Raw genomic sequence first — 20,774 nt, forward strand, 5'->3', positions numbered from 1 at the left:
ATATATATATATATATATATATAATATTTTTGGTGGTCTTATCCTGTCTCCTGGTTTTAGGTTTACGTTTTTTGAGTGGTATCCATTCCTTTTTTCTCTTTTAGGTTAGGTGTTTAAATTTATATTTATTTTTATATGCAACCCTATTTTATATCTTATTTTGTATTATTACATTGAATTTTAGAGTATTCAATTTCAGTATATATATATTTTACGTCTTTCCTATTTTTTGCCCTCATGACTTGGCAAGAGGGGTAATATTTTGGGGTTGTTATCAGCTTTTTAATATCCACTGAAATCAAGCCCAGAGGTTAGTAAAAACAGACACAAAGGAAAAAATACTTTATTTGAATAAAAGCTCCCCCACACTCCCTTGTGTACCCATTTGTTAATTGAAAATAAATCCAGTAAGTGCCGACGGTAATACAAAAGTCAAATTTTGAAGTCTTTTGGAGAGAGAGAAAGTTATCAGAAAGAGACTTCATAGTTAAATCCAATTTAGCAGCAGGCATGGAAATTCTCACACTCCTGCCTGCCGCTGACCATGAGCATCCCTATTGAGCATCATTCTCAGAACCTTGTCAGAACGAAGCTCTATAAGGTTATTTGTGATCAGCAGCAGGCACGAGTATGAGAATTTCTGTGCCTGCCACTGAACGGGAGTGTACCATGAAGTCTTGTTGTAAGTGTAGGGGAGCCTTTATTCAACTAAAGTATATTTTTCTATGTGTTTTTATATTTTTACTACTAGCTCTGTAATGGGGGTGTCTGACTGAAACTTCTCCATTAGTAACCCTGAGCTTGGTGTCAGCCAGCTGCTGACATCAAGCCTAAGAAGAATTACCCCTATCGCCACCACACCAGGACAATTGGGAAGAGCTAAGGCTAAGAGCCAGAATTTGAGCCTCAAATATGATGCACCACTTCTGTGGCAGCTGCAGGCCGATATTTGTAGTCTGGGAATGGCCCAATAACCATGGGTATTCACAGCCTATTAATATAAGCCTGCAGCTGACTGCTTTTTTTTAGCTGGTTCTTAGAAGTAAGAAATTCCCATGCCTGGTTTTAAATTTATGTATTTATTAGTAGAGATGAGCGAATATTTCAATGTTCGGTTCAGATTATGATCTTGCAATATTTGCATATTTATTAGTCGAATAGTCCCCGAACATAGATGAACGCCATTAGAGTCATCGGAAGGCAAAAACAAACATATACATAGCACCTTCAAACAGGCCCAAAAGCTGTCAAAATACATCAAATTAGGGGCAGACACCAGGAAAGTGGCCTCAATTCACCCACAGTACATATCAGGGTGTGGGCCAGCATTTACATCTTTGAATTGAACTTCAAATTAAGACAAGGTGGGTGAGGCATCGGTGTAGGCCCTGATACCACATCCAACCTCTCAACCTGCTTTTATGCTCATCCACGCTCAGGTGTCACAAATATTAGTTTCATAGACTACTATTGTCAGAAAAATGTAAGTATAGTAACACGGGCAATTTTGACTCAAAATTGGAGACCTGCCACTCTGGGAGGCCTACTGCTACAGGCAACATACATGGAGGAGACCCAACCAGGAGTCTATATATTTCCAGAAATTGGTCGTAGCATCAATTTCACCAGAGTAGAACTAGTTTAATGGGGACCGACATCTCTTCCACTACAGCTAACCGAGCAGATGTAGGCCCAACCAGGAGTGTTCACATTTCCAAAAATTAGTGGCAGACACCAACAAAGTGCCATCAATTTCACCAGAGCAGAAATAGTATAATAGAGACCAACGTGTCTTCCACTACAGCTAACCCAGCAGATGGACACCCAACAAGGAGTGTACACATTTTTAAAAATTAGTTGCAGACACTAATAAAATGGCATCAATTTCACCACAGTAGAAATAGTATAATGAGGAGCAACATCTCTTGCATGACAGCCAACCCAGCAAATGGACAACAAACCAGGAGTGTTCACATTTCCAAAAATTAGTGGCAGACACCATGAAAGTTGCATCAATTTTATCAGAGCAGGAATAGTATAATAGGGACTGACATGTCGTCCACTACAGCCAATCCAGCAGATGGACACCCAACAGGAGTGTTCACTAGAGATGAGCGACTTTGCCTTTTTTAGGGTCGAGTCGGGTTTCATGAAACTCGACTTTCTCAAAAGTCGAGTCGAACGAAATCGGCCGACTATCGGGAAAAGTCGAAGGTCCGACTGAAACACGAAACCCAATGCAAGTCAATGGGGAAGCAAAGTTGGCAGGGAGTGGAGGACAGTAAACACACCTACATGACGGACTGCTTTTTTAAAGTGCGCAAAAACTCTCTCTCTCCCCCCTCTCGCTCTGCGGACGCTGCACATGTCATCTCGCTGCCCACATTGTACGTCCTTGCTCAGTGGCTGAAAAAAGTCACATGCAAGCATTCTGGGAAATATGACTTTGGCGCTCGTTTTGCCAACCTCATGGCCGACTTCGACTAAACCCGACTTTGCCATAAGTCGGCGACTTATGAATCTGGCCGACCTGTTTCGCTCAACTCTAGTGTTCACATTTAAAACAATTAGTGGCAGAAACCACCAAAGTGGCATCAATTTCACCAGAGTAGAAATAGTATAATGAGGAGCAACATTTTTTCAAAAACAGCCAACCCAGCAGATGGACTCTCAGCCAGGAGTGTACACATTTCCCTAAATTAGTGGCAGACACCATGAAAGTTGCATCAAGAGCAGGAATAGTATAATAGGGACTGACACGTCTTCCACCACAGTGAATCCAGCAGATGGACACCTAACAGGAGTGTTCACATTTAAAACAAGTAGTGGCAGAAAACACCAAAGTGGCATCAATTTCATGAGAGTAGAAATAGTATAATAGGAACCTACATGTCTTCCTCCACATCGACTCCAGCAGATGGACATCCAACCAGGAGTGTAAACATTTCCAAAAATTAGTGGCAGACACCAATAAAGTGGCATCAATTTCACTACAGTAGAAATAGTATAATGGGGAGCGATATCTCTTCCACGAAAGCCAACCCAGCAGATGGACACCCAATCTGGAGTGCACACATTTTTAAAAATTAGTTGGAGACTCCAACAAAGTGTCATTAATTTCATAAGAGTATAAATAGTATAATAGAGATTGATATGTCTTCCACAACAGCTAACCCAGCAGATAGATATCAGACAAGGAATGTACACATATTCAAAAATTAGTGGCAGACACCACCAAAGTGGCATCAATTTCACCAGAGTAGAAATAGAATATTAGGGACTGACACATCTTCCACTACAGTCGATGGAAACCCAACCAGGAACCACTCTTAAGGTTGTGTACCAAGCATTCGCAGGTTTCTTTCCAGGTCAGGAAGCATCTGGCAAAATTTACTCTTATAACGTGGATCTAACAGAGTGGCGACCTTGTATTCAGCACTATTTTGAATCAAAACTGTACGGGGATCATGTTGCAGACAGTGCAGCAAGAAGACACTCATATGCCAAGCTCTTCTATGAGGTCCAAGCCCATGCTGTGTTGATGGCTGGGTAACACTGATGCTTGTTTCCTCCAGACCGTCTTGCTAACCATGAACAACAAAGAGGGAATGCTTATCCTCCTCATCTCCTGACAGTTTCTCTCCCATCACCTCTTCTTCCTCCATTTGTTCCTTGGATCTTGCACCTTCACTAACAGTTTGTCTGTTATCACCAGCCCCCCTTGATCGCAGTAATCCACCCTCCATTAGCACCTGCCTGTGTAACTACATTATGGAACTTTGAGATAATGTTATCTCTTCTACATCCTCCTCTGCTTTCTCCTCTTCCTTTGGGACAACCACCTCCTCCCACAGGCTATTCAAATTCTGCTCCAGCATGTAGATGACTGGAATAGTGATTCTGATGATGGCATAATCATTGCTAACCATCTTAGTAGCCATTTCAAAACTGTGCAGAAGGGTGCAGATGTCCTAAATCTGCTCCCACTTCTTTACCGTGATAAGCGCAACATCCCTACTGCATTAGCCCAGGCTGTATAACATTACATACTGCATCAAGGCTCCTTGCTACTGCCACAGTCACTGCAATATGTGCAGAGTGGAATTCCACCGTGTCGGCACATCGTTTATCAACCAGTTTACTGGCATGGACAAAGATTTCTGTTTTGATGCAATTCGATGACCTGAGGGGATGCGAACAGCGGAAGTAAGCCCACAGCTTCCTTGCTTTTTGCAGCAGCTCATCCAGGCCAGGATATGTATGATGGTGCTCTCCAAAGAATATCTATTTTATCACTGCCAGATTGTGGTGAGCCCTGGTTGCGCAGCACAGAGGTGGTTGGGATTTGCTCTGCACTATTGGAACACATGTCTCATTAAGGCATAGGTTGAGCGCACAGATGAAGGCAATAGAGGAAGAGGAGGAGGTGAAAGCAGTGGAGGAAGTGTGAAATATAGATGTTGGACCTACAAGCCTTGGGGATTCCAAGACTTGTGGAGTAGCACCTTCCCCGCCTGACACCAAAGCCGCCAGTTACTCAGTGCCCAGTAAACAAAACGTAACGCCGTTGGCCATGCTTGCTCTTCCAATTATGTGTGGTGAAATGCACCCTGGCAGACAGATTTAGTCAAGGAACAGGTGATGTTGTCTGAAACATGCTGGTGTAGTGCAAGCACGGCTTTCTTAGAGAAGTAATGGTGACTGGGCAACTGGTACTGGGGGACTGCGACAGCAATTAGCTTTCGGAAACCATTTGTATCTACCTGGCAGGAAGGCAGCATTTCTGTGGCCAACAGATTGGAGACGGTGGAGTTTAACCTCTTAGGAGTTTAACCTCTTAGCTTTGTCATGCGTAGGAGGAAATAATCATTTACGTGAACACAACTGCGGTACCATGGGCTGGCTGCAGTGCTGAGAGAGGGCAGAGTACAGGCAATCGGACAAACTGCTGGACAGTGAGTGAGGTGCAGGCAGACATGTTACGTTGAATTGACAAAGTTGTTTTGTGCTCGTTTTCTGAGATTGTTAAAAACAACAGGCCTATCTGCTTCCTTTACCTCTGACGGGCTCTCTCTCAGCTTGACTGGAGCGGATATAGAACTCGAGGTTCTGCAGTCAGAGACCTGCGTCACAATAGTTGGCATGGTAACAGAGTAGGAGGAACAAGTCACATATGTGATATATGGGGTGGCTGATGGTTCTTGAGGTCCACAGTTTAGCACACTGGGGTTCCCAGAGTAACACATATTGGTTGCACATGTGAAGGTTCATGCATGTAGTAGTCAAATTATTGCACTTTTTTCCTCTACTCAGTTTTTTTGCAAAGTTGGCAGATAACGCGAGTTGGCTCGTCCTTTGCAGTATGAAAAAAGGCACAGGCTAGGAAACCCTTGCTGCCCCTGCAAGCTGCAGACCCATGAGAGCTGCTGGCCACAGTTGTGGCTGAGGATACATTGCTCATCGTGTTTGCATCACTACGTGTCTGCACCTTACGGTGCAACATAAACTCCACGTATTCTTCTTTCACCTCCTCAGATGACCTACTCAGCTGCTTGCCTATATGTTCACGCCAACTGGTATCTACCACCTCATCTTGATCGTCTGTATTATCACATTCCTCGCCCTGAGAGTCACCCTACTTCTCTTCCTGCCCTGACACCACAGTACAGTCCACGTGAGCACACAGAAGAATTTTCCCGCCACTAAATGACAAGGTGGGATATGGCATGCTGAATCATGTTAGCAACTGCCAAAAATATTTTTTTTACTGTGCAACGGCTAAAATCACAGACCAATTTCACTGCCATTAAATGACAGGTTGGGATATGTCATGCTTCATCATGTTTGTAGCTACCAAAAATTTTTTTTTTTACTCTACATAAGCTCTGCACAAAACAATTTCACCGCCACAAAATGACAAGGTGAGATAAGGCATACTTAATCACATTAGCAACTACAAAAAAATATTTATGTTCACTGTAAAGCCCTGTTACACACTGCGATATCGCTAGCAATATCGCTGTAAAGTCACCGATTTTGTGACGTAGCAGCGATATTGCTAGCGATATTGCTATATCTGATACTTACCTCCGACCGGCTCCCCTGCTGATTATCGCTGGTCGCGCGAGAAGGTCCAGGATCATTTCTCGTCGGGCGCTTCCTGCTGGGCTTCCTGTGGCGCCGACGAGCGACGCGTGGATGCGGGCGGGAGGACGTCAGGATCACCGCGTCTGACAGGTAAGTAGCGACCCCCAACCCCAGCGATGTCGCTGGTGAGATCTGCCTGTGTGGCAGCTCACTAGCGACCACTTAGCGATGCACCAGCGATCCATATCGTTATCGGGATCGCTGGTGCATCGCTAAGTGTAACGGTACCCTAAAACAGCTCTGCACAAAGCTGAATGTCACCGGCAACAAATGACAAGATGAAATATGGCTTACTGAATCACGTTAGCAACTGCCAAATTTTTTATTTTTTTTTTACTGTGCAACAGATATGCATAAAGATGAATTTCACTGCCACTAATCTAGAAGGTGGGATATGGCAGGCTGTATCATGTTTAACTACAGATAACAATTTTCTTAGCGTTATAGAAAGATGAATTTCACCGCCACTTAATGACAGGGTGAGATTATGGTGTGCTGAATTACGTTAGCAACTGCCGCCAATTGTTTTTTTTACTGTCCAACAGCTCAAATCACAGAACAAAGTCACTGCCACTAAATGACAGTGACATATGCCTTGCAGTATCACATTTAGCAACTGAGAAAATAAGATATACAAAGGTCTACTCGTGCAAGGAGCACAATAGAAGTAGTGCACACACTTCTATGTAATATGCACAGCTGGCTTTGTCTGTAGACCTCAGTAATGGCACAAAAAAATTGCTGTAAGGTTAATTTCACAACCACACAGGACACTAGCTATCTAAACTATCTGAGTTAGAAACAACTGCCTAGCTAACTAGCTAAAATCTATTAGCACCAAGACCCAGATTCAGTAGTAGCCTCTCTGCGCTGTTGACAAAATGGTGCTAAGTCAAGATGTCTGCTCTTTTTTGCAGAGAGGTACATGTAATTTCAATGTGCATAGATAAAGTTAGAAAAAAGTTTACAATCACGCCAATCCTCTGAGCTCTCCCCACCTCCTACCCTCATCAAACACGTGCTCCATGCTCATGAGACACCACCACTATCCTAGGCAAAGTGCTCAAAATACTTTAGTGGCAACACAAATATTTTACCTCATTTTTTACCGAATGTTACTGATTTTTTCCGATTTTTGGAAAAATGTAAGGAAGACTTTAAGATTACTGGAGTTGCCAGCTGCTGGAACACCTGAAAGCTGTGAACTAAGGTTTCCAGAGTTCACAGTCTCCAGGTGTTCCAACAGCTGGCTACTACATTAAGCTTAGCATCTCTCTTAAGCTTTCAAGGCTTCACAGCTGCCATGAGATCTGGTGGCTGTGAACTTAATTGGGTCTCCAGGCAGCTGTGAGACCTGGAAACGTTAATTGAGACTTTAAGGTTACAGGAGTTGCTTGCTGCTGGAACACCTGAAGGCTGTGAACTAAGGTTATTTGCTAATCTTATTTCACAACCTGCTGGTGTTCCAGCAGCTGGTAACTCCAGTAATCTTACAGTCTCCCTTAAAGGCTGCCTTAAGGTTTCCAGGCCTCACAGCTTTAGGGACACCCTGTGGCTGTGAACTCTGGTAACCTAAAGGGCCTCAGTTCAGTTCCTAGCAGCCGATTTTCATGAGGGCAACGCAAGTGCCGGACTGCTGAATGGTGACATCACCACTGATCCGTCCGGCGCTCACACTGCCCTAGTGACAATCGGCTGCTGAGAACTGAGTTAATCTTTACTAACGACATTTCAGTTCATGGCGGCCAGGTCTTGCGTAGTACAGCATCAGATCTATGGAGCTGCGTTTTCTGAACAGGACTACATAGACTGGACAAAGAAGGTAGGGAATCATCATGATAACTCCATTTGGATTGCGACAGAACCCTGTAGATTTTTTTAATTAATGTGAAAAAAAAGGAACTTGTAGGGTAGTGATTTTTACAAATAAAGGACTTTTCTGTGTGTGTGTTTATTTCTTTTGATTATTGGGTTAGTAATGAGGATGTCTAACAGATCCATCCATTACTAACCCCTGGGCTTGATGTCAGTGGACATTACACAGCTGACATCAACCCCCAAACTATTACCCCGAATGCCATTTCTGGGGTGGCTTTCTGCTTTCTATTGACTTATTATAAAAATAGAGGGATCCCATGTCATTTTTTTTATTTATTAGCATGTAAAGTAAAATACACATGCAAGGCACTGCTTCATTTCTCCATTTGAACTTCCACCTCCTTGTTCAATATTAACTTTTATTTTTTATTAATTCTGGTATTTTTAGTCATTTTCCTATCGACATTTGTTTCCAGGGCACTTATCCTGCTTTTACCCTCATTTTGCTTAATTTTGCAGCTCTCTAGCCCTTACTAAGATTATTTACAGCCATGTCACTGCACTAAAGTTTGGTTTCCATTGACTTATATGTTGCTCTGGTCCAGGGTTAAGTTCTGGTACCTGAACCAATCTTTTTTCTCAAATTTGAGAAAACTTGCCAAACCCGAGATACCAAGGGTATGTTCATTCCTACTCACTATAACAAGCAACATCTCAATCTGTCACAGCTTGGGAGGCCACAGATGGTAGTGGTATCCTAATCTGAATGCCAAGATTCCACAACTTATAGGTTTGGAACCAACGTTTACTACAATATCTAATCCTTTAGCTATCCATTAAGGAGACTTGATGGCATTTTTGCTAGTAAAGGTAATTTCATAAAATAATCAGTCTGTAATTGTCAACTGTTTTGTTACATAAAAGGTACAGCCACAATCTAGCAACAGTTACTCTTTAAATCCTGTTGACTATCAATCAGCCATCTTATGTTGCTGGTGACATCTAATGCAATACATGTTGCTAGTTGTATATTACTAGTTCTCAGAAATTCCAGTTATTATATTTGAGATCACAGACTATTTTCAGTATTTACCTCTCATATGGAAAAAATCAGCTGATTTATGCTGCCTGAACCATATGAAGCATGAATCAGACACAGGTTGCATTATTGCAGCTGTGTATGTTTTACGCTGAGCTTTCCAGATAAAACATGCTTTGAAAAGTAAGCCAGTAACTATGTGTCTCGGATAACTAGTATAATGCCAGTTTCCAGCATCTTCTTCCTACTTCACTCCCCTAGACTGACTGGTCTCTTACCAGTCTTGTCAATCTAGTGGTGGGAAGCAGGTAGAACCTTCCAGAGACTGGCCTCCTGGATGAGTCATCTGAGATGTATTGTCACCAGTATATTAGACAAGGAAATACTCAAGAACAATAAAACTCTAGCTGATACATTTGAGACTATTTTCATTACTTACCTCTTGGACTAGTCATATATATATATATATATATATATATATATATATATATATATATATATAGTGCCAACACATTAGACAAAGAAATAGTCAAGAGTAGCAAAACACAGACTATACATATCATGAGAGGACATTTTAAGTCAACTGTTTGTGAAACAGATATCAATAAGCTTTTTTATCATTCTGGTAACTCTTATGCCTTCTAAATGCTGTCTTACTCATTGCGATCACTGCTCTGCTTCTTCTCATGTCAGGCCATCTCGCTGCGTTTACCTCTTGCAGCACTCCTCAGCATTGCTGAATCTTCCTTCTGTCTCCACCTGGCTACAGAAAGGCACAGACAGTCTCTGTAGGGAAATTAAACCCTGCAGTGTCCAGCAGAGATTAGCTGTCCTGGCCTATCTGTTTCCAGCATGGGATGTATTAGGCAACTCCTCACTCCACTCCTTGTCTGGGCTTTGGTTCTAGTCAGCAGTTACTAGCTTCCAGTTAAGGTGTGTTCCTGTTTTGTCTCTTCTTACAGACCCTGCTTGTCTACCCAATTCTGGCTGATCTTTTTGCATTTGCAAGCTGTGATACTTTCAAAAGGGGGTACTACTAAGTACTATCCATGCAGGGTGCCCAAACTTTTTCATCAGACTATTTTCCTTTTTGTAATTTTTAAAATACATATATAAAATATATATATATATATATATATATATATATATTTTTACATTTGAAAAATTACAAAAAGGAAAATGGAAATACATTTATATAAGATTTATATACTACTAGCTGAAGAGCCCGGCATTGCCTGGGCATAGTAACCAACTGTGGTTAGTTATAGCAAATTATAATGATTATATTGCACATAAAAACTGTGCATCTAATCCTGTCCTGTGTGATACTGACTGCTGAGCCATGTATCTAATCCTATTCTGTGTGATACTGTCTGCTGAGCCGTGCATCTAATACTATTCTGTGTGATACTGTGTGCTGAGCTGCGTATCTAATCCTATCCTGTGTGATACTGTCTGATGAGCCGTGTGTTTATTCCTATCCTGTGTGATACTGACTGCTGAGCTGTGTATCTAATCCTATCCTGTGTGATACTGACTGCTGAGCTGTGTATCTAATCCTATCCTGTGTGTTACTCCCTGCTGAGCCAAGTGTCTAATCCTAAAGACATACTGATAGGGAATTTAGATTGTGAGCCCCATCGGGGACAGTGATGATAATGTGTGCAAACTGTAAAGCGCTGCGGAATATGTTAGTGCTATATAAAAATAAAGATTATTATAAAGATTATTAATCCTGTCCTGTGTGATACTGACTGCTGAGCTGTGTATCTAATGCTATCTTGCGAAATACTGGGCTCCCCCTGCAGTCTATGTCAGAGGGTGGTCTGTGTTGGCACGGTAAGAAATTGTGTTATTTCCAGTTTTACAGATGGACGATAACACCATAGAAATGATAAGAATAATAGGCCTCAGTTACCACAACTGTCTGCAAAGAAAACTGTTGCTGATAGCAACCAATCACAGCTCATTTTTCATCTTTTAAACAGCTTTGGGACAGCGTGGCGAGTTTTGAGTGGCGACTTTTGTGTTTCGACTTTTATGTGGCACGGTTGGTGTATGTGTGGTGAAATGTGTGCTGAGGGTGGTATATTTGTTGAAGCACGTGGTAGTGTGTGGCTCATTTTGTGTGTGTGTTCATATCCCCGTGTGTGGTGAGTATCCCATGTCAGGGCCCCACCTTAGCAACTCTACGGTATATACTCTTTGGCGCCATCGCTCTCATTCTTTAAGTCCCCCTTGTTCACATCTGGCAGCTGGCAATCTGCCTCCAACACTTTTCCTTTCACTTTTTCCCTATTATGTAGATAGGGGCAAAATTGTTTGGTGAATTGGAACGCGCGGGGTTAAATTTTGCCTCACAACATAGCCTATGACGCTCTCGGGGTCCTGACGTGTGACTGTGCAAAATTTTGTGGCTGTAGCTGCGACGGTGCGGATGCCAATCCCGGACATACATACATACGGTACACCCACATTGAGCTTTATATATTAGATATATATGTGTATGTATATATTTGTGTATATATATATATATATATATATATATATATTTGCCTAAGATACAAAATAAATGTGTCACCTTTAACTTTAGGCCTTTTAGAAATGATTCCATATTCAGCTTGCAAATATTTGCATTCCACTTTATATTTATGTTGTGCATTGTTGTATTTTTACCTGACATATGAATGCTACTGGATCAATATTTTTCAGGAGTAGATGTTTAAGATCCTCAGCTGTTGAGAAGTATTCAATCTGGGTTGAAACGTTAATGAATTCTCTGCAGCAAACATTCACTGTGACTTCACCAGGAGGAAAATCTAATAATAAAAAAACATAAATATGTATGTGAATAACATATATGTCTTATGCATTTATGGTTGAAATAAAGTATTGGTATCATCTTAGTACATGCATTACTGACCTCATTCCCTCACTCCTACTGCAGTCTCTCTCTCCAGTCGTTACTACTCACCTAATTAAAATTTCCCTCCTGGTATATTCCCCTCTTCTTTCAAACACTCTCTCTTTACTTGATCATAAAAAAAATCCCTCTCTCAACCCATCCTGCACAAATAACTACAGACCAGGCTCCAATCTCCCCTTCATCTCTAAACTCTTGAAACACCTGGTCTATTCCCGCCTCGCTTTCTTCAACATCAATCACAGTCTGGCTTCTGCCATCTACATTCTACAGAAACTGCACTCATCAAAGCGACCAATGAAATTTTGACAGGAAAACGTAATGGTGACCACTTTCTGCTCATTCTTCTCGACCTCTGCAGATTTCAACAATGTTGACAATTATCTCCTTCTCTCCATGCTCCAATCAATAGACATAAAGGATACTGTGCTCTCCTGGTTCTCTTCCTATCTTTTTTTACTGCTCTTTCAGTGTATTGTTTGCTGGCTCCACTTTGTCTCGTCATCTCCCTCCCACTATTGGGGTCCCTTAGGGTTCAGTCCTGGGTTCTCTTCTCTCTCTACACGGCCCCAATTGGACAAACCATCAGCAAATTTGGCTTTCAGTACCATCTTTATGTTGATGACACACAGCTGTACACATCATCTCCTGACCTTAGCCCCACTGTACTACAAAACACCAGAGACTGTCTGTCTGCAGATTCCAATATCATGTCTGCTCTCTATCTGAAACTCCAATCCATCCTTAATGCAGCAGCCAGGGTCCTCTGTCTCACTAACCATTACCCGGATGCCCCTGCTCTGTGCCAGTCATTGCATTTGCTGCCCATACATTGTATGATCGAATTTGAACTGCTTATTCTCACCTACAAAGCTCTTCACAGTGTGGCACCCCCCTACATCTCCTCCTTCATTTCTTTTTATCAGCATTACGCTCCACAAGCAACCTTCGAATAACATTTGCACTAATCCGTACCTCCTACTCCCAGCTCCAAGACTTTTCCGAGTTGCACCAATCCTCTGTAATGCTCTACCCCAAGAAATTAATACTAACCACAACTTAAAGGAAATCTGTCACCAGAAATCTGCAGGGTACGTAAATGCCCTGTGTCCGGTCCGATGGGTGGTGTTTCTTCTTCTTTTCTCCACCCCATCCATGGCCACCCTCTGTGGTATTTTCCAGAATTAGAGTAGTTCTCCTCCATATTTCGCGCGTGCGCAAAGCAATCTTGCCTCGCGCACGCGCAGTATGTTTTGCCCAACTGCGGGCAAAGCCGAAAATTATTACTGCGCATGCACCGGTATATTATGTCCCAAAAGTATTTTGCTGTGTTCCGGGGCATAGTCCACCAGCGCATGCGCAGTAATGATTTTTTTCGGCTTTGCCCGCAGTTGGGCAAAGCATACCGCGTGGGCGCATGGCAAGATTGCTTTGCGCACGCGCAAAATATGGAGAACTACTCTAATTACGGAAAATATCGTGGACGGTGGCCACGGATGGGGTGGAGAAAAGAAAAAGAAACACCGCCCATCGGACCAGACACAGGGCATTTACATAGTCTGCGGATTTCCGGTGACAGATTCCCTTTAAACAGTTTTAGAAATAGATATTAGAATTATCATCAATTCTTCTAAGAACACTTGCACAAAATCAGAGATATTTTAGTAATATAGTAAGGTGTAGGAATAATCAATTATACCAAACAGGTGATAGTGATCTTCATTTTCATATGCAAATTGAAAAACATTAATTAACTGAATGCAGAACAAAGTTGTTTAGGAGGAGGCTTAAAACTACGTGAGGAGCATCAAAACTCTGCTACAAACAAGATTGTGGAAGACATTTCCATTCAGTTTCCTTCAAAAACTGTATGAGAGATGATGTGAGTAGTGGGTGGATTTCCCAGGGTGCCACGTTCAGATATAGGAGATCAGCTGGATCAGTGAACATGAAGATTTATTGGGCACAACGCGTTTCTGGGACAATCTATCCCCGTCATCAGGTGAGTATGGAATAAACACTCATCTCAGTGGATATTTGGCTTCGACGGGTTCAGTCGAACTTTAGTCCAAAGTTTGGTTCAGGTAGTAGAACTCTACCCAACTTGAAATCAAACCAGATGCACACAGAAGTCAATGGAGATCTGAGCTTTAGTGCTGTAAGATGGTCTTTCTCTCGCTCTTTCTGTCTCTATTTCTAGGGCTTTCCCAGAACTCCGAACACGAAAATGGACTTCTGAAAGAAGTCTGTGTTGGGAGTTTTGCACCAGACACTAGGGATGGGAGAATCCAAACAGTAAAATTCTGTGACATGCGTCTGTTGCGAGTCTGAGCTGCAGGTAAGACAGCACACCGAGAAACCCTGAGACCCTTTACTCCCAATACAGGGATCTGGAATTACAGCGGAGCCCAAGAGGTAGCTGCCTATGCGAGCAGCGGACCGGAGCAGGATGGTCGCCAGGAAGGGAGTAATAAATGGGACCAAAAGCGTAGTCAGGAGGCAAAGACAAAACCAGGCGAGCAGCAGAGGTACAAAATCGGCAGGCTGTAGAAGGGTCAGAAATCCAGGCTGAGGTCAAAGTCAAAAACCAGGCGAGCAGCAGAGGTACAAAATCGGCAGGCTGTAGAAAGGTCAGAAATCTAGGCTGAGGTCAGAGTCAAAATAGTAACTAAACACTAGATCACTGGGGAAACCAAGACTATATCTGGCGGCCTGCAGGACAGGCTCCAAAGTATTTGAAGGACACGGCTACCTCTCATAGGCTCACAGCCTGATGATCTAATCTGGACCTCCCCCAGAACCAGGGGAGATGGCGATATACGACTGGCACCAACCCTTTCACCTCTGACAGAAGAGCGAAGCCTGCACCCTCCAGACACCTGCGCAGGGATGCCCTCTCTGTCACCACCATTACCCACAGGAGAATCACGGTGATGCCCAACGATGGAGGCATGTGTCAAAGGAGCGGGACCATATGAGGACATAGCTCTCCTATCACCGGCACCACCAGTCGAAGGAGTCCGGTGCCTCCCAGCGGCCGAGGCAGGAACACAAGCCACCGAGTCCAATGGCGAAGTAACAGTCCGGCGCCTCTCAGTGGCCGAGGCAGGAGCACCAGCCACCGGGTCTAACGGCGATGTGACAGTACCCCCCTTCTAAGAAGGGCCTCTGGACCCTCAAAACCCGGTTTGTTGGGATGAAGGAGATGAAACTTCCTGATCAAACCCTTGGCATGGACATTACTTGCAGGCACCCAGGACCTTTCCTCCGGACCGTAGCCCTTCCAATGCACTAGATACTGCGTGGATCCTCCCACTAAACGGGAATCAAGAATTCTTTGGACTTCGTATTCCAAAGGACCCCCGACCAAAACCGGAGGAGGAGGGGACTGGACAGGGCAAATTGGAGAGCGGTACAATTTGAAAAGTGACTTATGGAATACATTGGGCAGTTTAAATGATTGAGGGAGTTTCAGACGAAAGGCTACTGGGTTAATTACCTCTAGAATTTCATATGGACCAATAAGCCTGGGACCTAGTTTGGCAGATGGCACATTGAGCTTAATATTCCTTGTAGAAAGCCAAATTTTGTCCCCAACTCCCAGGTGCGGGCCCTTGGAGCGCCGTCTATTAGCAGAAGAAGCTTGTCTAATCTGAGCCCCTTTTAAGTTTATGTTGACTTCCAACCAGATAGTTTTTAACTGGTCTCTCTCTCTCTCTCTCTCTCTCTCTCTCTCTCTCTCTCTCCCCGGCCAGCGGTTCCTTTAAATTTCCTCATTTTCAGGATCCGTCTGAAAACAGATCCTGTGCCATCCGTTCACATCAGTTGAGATCGGATCCGCTTGTCTGACTTTTTGGCGGATTTGAACTGACGCAAAAAACTGAAGTGTGAAAGAGGCCTTAGAAGAAAACGAACCAAAGCGCTGGTGCAACCCATGATTACAATAAAAAGGGGTAGTCTTGATGGACTCCTGGTACTGAATATTCATGGCAAACTCTGCTAGTGGCAGGAGTTCCACCCAATCGGACTGATGCTCAGAGACATTACAATGTAGATACTGCTCAAGAGCTTGGTTGGTGCACTCGGTTTGACCATTGGTTTCAGGGTGATAGGCAGAGGAGAAGGACAATTCAATTCCGATCTGTTTACAGAATGCCCTCCAAAATTTCGAAACAAACTGGGTGCCCCTGTCGGACACAATATTCACAGGAGCACCATGCAACCATACCATATGAGTAATGAATAGTTTGCTCAGGGTCTCGGAATTAGGTAAGCCAGACAGAGGAACAAAGTGACACTGCTTGCTGAATCTATCCACCACCACCCAGATACATGTCTTCCCTTCTGAGAGCGGTAAGTCAGTAATAAAGTCCATGGAGATGTGAGTCCAAGGACCCTCAGAGGTAGGCAAGGACTGGAGTCACCCGGCAGGGCGATAATGGGGAGATTTAGCATGAGCACAGGTTTCACAAGCCAGTACATAGTGCTTACAGTCCTTTACTACAGTTGGCCACCAAAAATTCCTGGTTACAAGTCTGATGGTGTTATTGATACCTGGATGCCGTGCAAGGACGGAATCATGTGATTCCTTCAGAACTTGAAGGTGAAATGTGACCGGGACAAATAGTTTTTGGGGAGGAGTAGTGTCAGGGGCTTGTTTTGAGGACCTACAGATTTCTTCCAGAAGATCCAAAGACACAGCCGAAATAATCCCCTTGGTTAATTTTGGAGTCGGTTCAGAGTCCTCGACTTGTGAGGGGCAAAAACCTCGAGAAAGGTTATCAGCCCTTACATTTTTAGTACCTGGTCGGAAAGTGATAACAAAATCAAATCTAGAGAAGAACAAGGCCCACCTTGCCTATCTAGGATTCAGTCTCTTTGCTGACTCCAAGTAGGTCAGGTTCTTGTGGTCAGTACTGTAATTACAGTGATCTTATAATAAATTTGGCACCTTCGAGGAAGTGGTGCCATTCCTCAAAGGCCCATTTGATTGCCAATAATTCCCAGTTACCTATATCATAATTCCTCTCAGTGGAAGAGAACTTCCGGGAAAAGAAGGCACATGGACGAAGTTGAGTGAGGGATGCAGTGCATTGCGATAGCACTGCTCCTACTCCAACTTCAGAGGCATCTACCTCTACAATAAAGGGGAGGTCCAGATCAGGCTGAACCAATATCGGGTTAGAGGAGAATCATTCCTTTAATACAGAAAACGCATGAAGTGCTTCAGGCTTCCAGTTAACCACATCTGCCCCTTTCCGAGTCAAATCAGTGAGTGGTTTGGCTATCTCAGGAAAACCTTTAATGAATTTCCGATAGTAGTTAGTGAAACCCAGAAATCGCTGCTCTGCCTTTAGAGACTTGTGTTGTACCCATTCCTTAATGGGTTGGATTTTAGAAGGATTCATGCAAAACTCTTTAGCTGTCAAAATATATCCCAGAAACTGTATCTCCTCAGTCATGAAAACACATTTCTCTAGTTTGGCAAATAAATAATGCTCTCTAAATTTCTGAAGGACAGGACAGACATGTTGGATGTGTGTCATAAGATCAGAAGAATAAATCAGGATGTCATCCAAATAAACAACTACATATACATCACAGATGTCCCTGAAAATATCGTTCACAAAATGCTGAAACACTGCAGGTGCATTACTGAGCCCGAACAGCATTACGAGGTACTCAAAATGGCCAGGGGTGTGTTAAACACGGTCTTCCACTCATCTCCTTTTCTTATACGGACAAGATTATATGCTCCTTGGAGGTCAAGCTTAGTAAACCAACGGGCTCCCAACAGCTGATTATAAAGATCAGGTATGAGTGGAAGCAGATATTGGTTTTTCAGAGTGATTGCGTTTAACTCACAGTAATCAATGCAAGGTCTGAGACCACCATCTTTCTTTTCCACAAAAAAGAACCCGGCCCCAACTGGCGAGGTGGATGGTCTAATAAACCCTTTTCGTAAACTGTCTGCTATGTAGTCTTTCATGGCTTGATGCTCGGGACCAGAGAGATTAAATATTCTCCTCTTTGGGAGACGAGAATCTGGTATCAAGTCTATGTGGCAATCGTACTCTCTGTGAGGGGGTACTGTAGTTTCTCTGATTCCAGTATAGAAAAGACATCCTCATACTCTCTGAATGCATAAGATACAAAGGGAGGTGTGACTAACTTGGTTCACTGATAGCGATATACAGTTGTCCTGACACTGTGGGCTCCAGCGCACGATATCACCCAAGTGCCAATCTATGACTGTATTATGTTTGCGTAACCATGGCATACCCAGAATAACTGCGGATGATAAATTATCGATAACAAAAAATGACACATGTTCAGCATGTAATGATCCCACTGACATTGATACTTCCTTAGTAACAAACTCCACTCCACCTTGGACGACATTAATCGCAGTGGTTTTGAATGGGGGCATTAAGCCTTTGCAGTGGTACACCAAGATTCCTTGCTACCCAAAAATCTATGAAATTCCCTTCTGAACCACTATCTACATAAGTCTCCAAACACACAGATTTCTTAAGGTAGAACAAAGAAGTAGGTAAAAAGACTTTGGCCGCATCAACGGCCAATACCTGGGCACCTGGGCAGGCATGACCAGAGCTACCCATGTGCTGACATCCCGGAAGTGAAGACTTCTGACGTCCAGCATTTTCCCAGAGGTCTCCAGACTGTGGCTTGTGCAGCATGTTAGTACAAGATGATGGGAGTGATCCTCCACAGGACTGAGCAATGAAGCAGGACACAGGTGCTTTAGCCACAGAATCAACTCAGAGAAAGAGAGGCAGGAGAAAAAAAATTCAGGGAAAAGGTAAGGTAATGGTTTTATATATATCCTAGATATATAAAAATGATTTAGGGCCAGATATAATGTGACGTCCGTCTGTTGCGAGTCTGAGCTGCAGGTAAGACAGCACCCTGAGAAACCCTGAGATCCTTTACCCCCATACAGGGATCTGGAATTACAGCGAAGCCCAAGAGGTGCATGGTCACCAGGAAGGGAGTAATAAATGGGACCAAAAGTGTAGTCAGGAGGCAAAGTCAAAACCGGCAGAGCAACAGAGGTACAAAATCGGCAGGCTGTAGAAGGGTCAGAAATTCAGGCTAAGGTCAGAGTCAAAAACCGGGAGAGCAGCAGAGGTACAAAATTGGCAGGCTGTAGAAGGGTCAGAAATCCAGGCTGAGGTCAGAGTCAAAAACCAGGCGAGCAGCAGAGGTACCAAATCGGCTGGCTGTAGAAGGGTCAGAAATCCAGGCTGAGGTCGGAGTCAAAAACCAGGCGAGCAGCAGAGGTACCAAATCGGCAGGCTGTAGAAGGGTCAGAAATCCAGGCTGAGGTCAGAGTCAAAATAGTAACTGAACACTAGATCACTGGGGAAACCAAGAATATATCTGGCAGCCTGTAGGACAGGCTCCAAGGTATTTAAAGGACACGACTACCTCTCATAGGCTCACAGCCTGATGACCTAATCTGGACCTCCCCCAGAACCAGGCGAGATGGCGATGTACAACTGGCACCAACCCCTTCACCTCTGACAGAAGAGCAAAGCCTGTGCCCACCAGACGCCTGCACAGGGACCCCCTCTCTGTCACCACCATCACCCACAGGAGAAACACGGTAGTTCCCAATGGCGGAGGCATGTGTCAAAGGAGCAGGACCATATGAGGACATAGCTCTCCTATCACCGGCACCACCAGTCGAAGGAGTCTGGCGCCTCCCAGTGGCCGAGGCAGGAACACCAGCCACCGAGCCCAATGGCGACGTATCAGTCCGGCGCCTCCCAGTGGCCGAGGCAGATGCACAAGCTACCGAGTCTAACGGCATTGTGACACATTCAAGGTCCATGCCGAACACCTACTGTTCAGGCACGAACCCCGAACATTGTCCAGGCAGTCTGTGTTACTGTTTGGGTTTTGCACCCTGAACATCGGATATTTCCCAAGTTGTCATCTGCATGATAGCGTGAGGAACAGTGGCGTCTCTGATTGGTTATAAAGGGGTCACCCCCATTTTTGACAACCAGCCAAGCAAAAGCAGACAGCTGGGGCACTGGTATTCTCAGACTGGTAAAGAGACATGGATATTGTTCCCTCCAGCCTAAAAAAGCAGCTCACAGCCACCCCAGAAAGGCACACCTATTAGATGCACCAATTCTGACATTTTGCCAGGCTCTTGCCACTTGCCCTGTGGTGGTGGCAAGTGGGGTTAACATTTGTGGGATTGATGTCAGCTATTTTATGGCAGCTGTCATCAAGCCCACAAGTTAGTAATGGAGAGGTGTCTGTAAGTTTGTAGATAAACATACAGCCAGAATAAAGTCCTTTATTTGAAATAAAAATACACATCATTTTACTTTTTTATCTAAAGATTAAAAAACAAAGTTATTCTCACCTTACGTCCATTCCACTGAAGCCCTCGTCCCCTGTAAAAAAAAGTATAGTGTATTCCTCACTGCTTCTGCTTCTACGTGAGTGCTGCAAAGAATGAAGAGCAGTAATCCCTCTTGTCTGTGCTATGTATAAAAGATATCAGAGCAGCTAATCTTAGTCTCCACTGTGTTACAGAGACTAAGTATGTTACAGAGAGATGCTGCAGAAGATTCAAGTTGTGAAAAAATGCAGTACATAAGTCAATAAATAGTGTAATTCCTCATATGCAAACATGAGAGCCTATTCTGAAAAGTTACCTGAAAGGAGCATGCTTAAAGGGTCTTAGCTTAATTCTTGCCTTTATTTAATTTTATTTATCTTTTGTATTTCTTGTTGTGAGCTTAAAATTTTCATCTCTTAATTTTAATCTACGCAATAAAAATCTATGTATATTTAATGCTGCCT

At 43.6% G+C, this 20,774-nt stretch overlaps 1 protein-coding gene across 2 annotated transcripts in view; it reads right to left on the minus strand.

Moving 5' to 3' along the window:
• The window catches only part of BANK1 (B cell scaffold protein with ankyrin repeats 1), a 1,011,739-nt gene that overhangs the window by 768,141 nt on the left and 222,824 nt on the right, over window positions 1-20,774 (minus strand). For both annotated transcript variants that reach the window (XM_073589285.1, XM_073589294.1), the window contains one exon: window positions 11,681-11,823. In XM_073589285.1, coding sequence (XP_073445386.1) covers window positions 11,681-11,823 — 143 coding nt within the window. The remainder of the gene's footprint in view (window positions 1-11,680; window positions 11,824-20,774) is intronic.

The sequence above is a fragment of the Dendrobates tinctorius genome, unplaced genomic scaffold (assembly GCF_039654945.1).
Source record: "Dendrobates tinctorius isolate UK_male_01 unplaced genomic scaffold, ASM3965494v1 ptg000011l, whole genome shotgun sequence".
Lineage (NCBI taxonomy): Eukaryota > Metazoa > Chordata > Amphibia > Anura > Dendrobatidae > Dendrobates > Dendrobates tinctorius.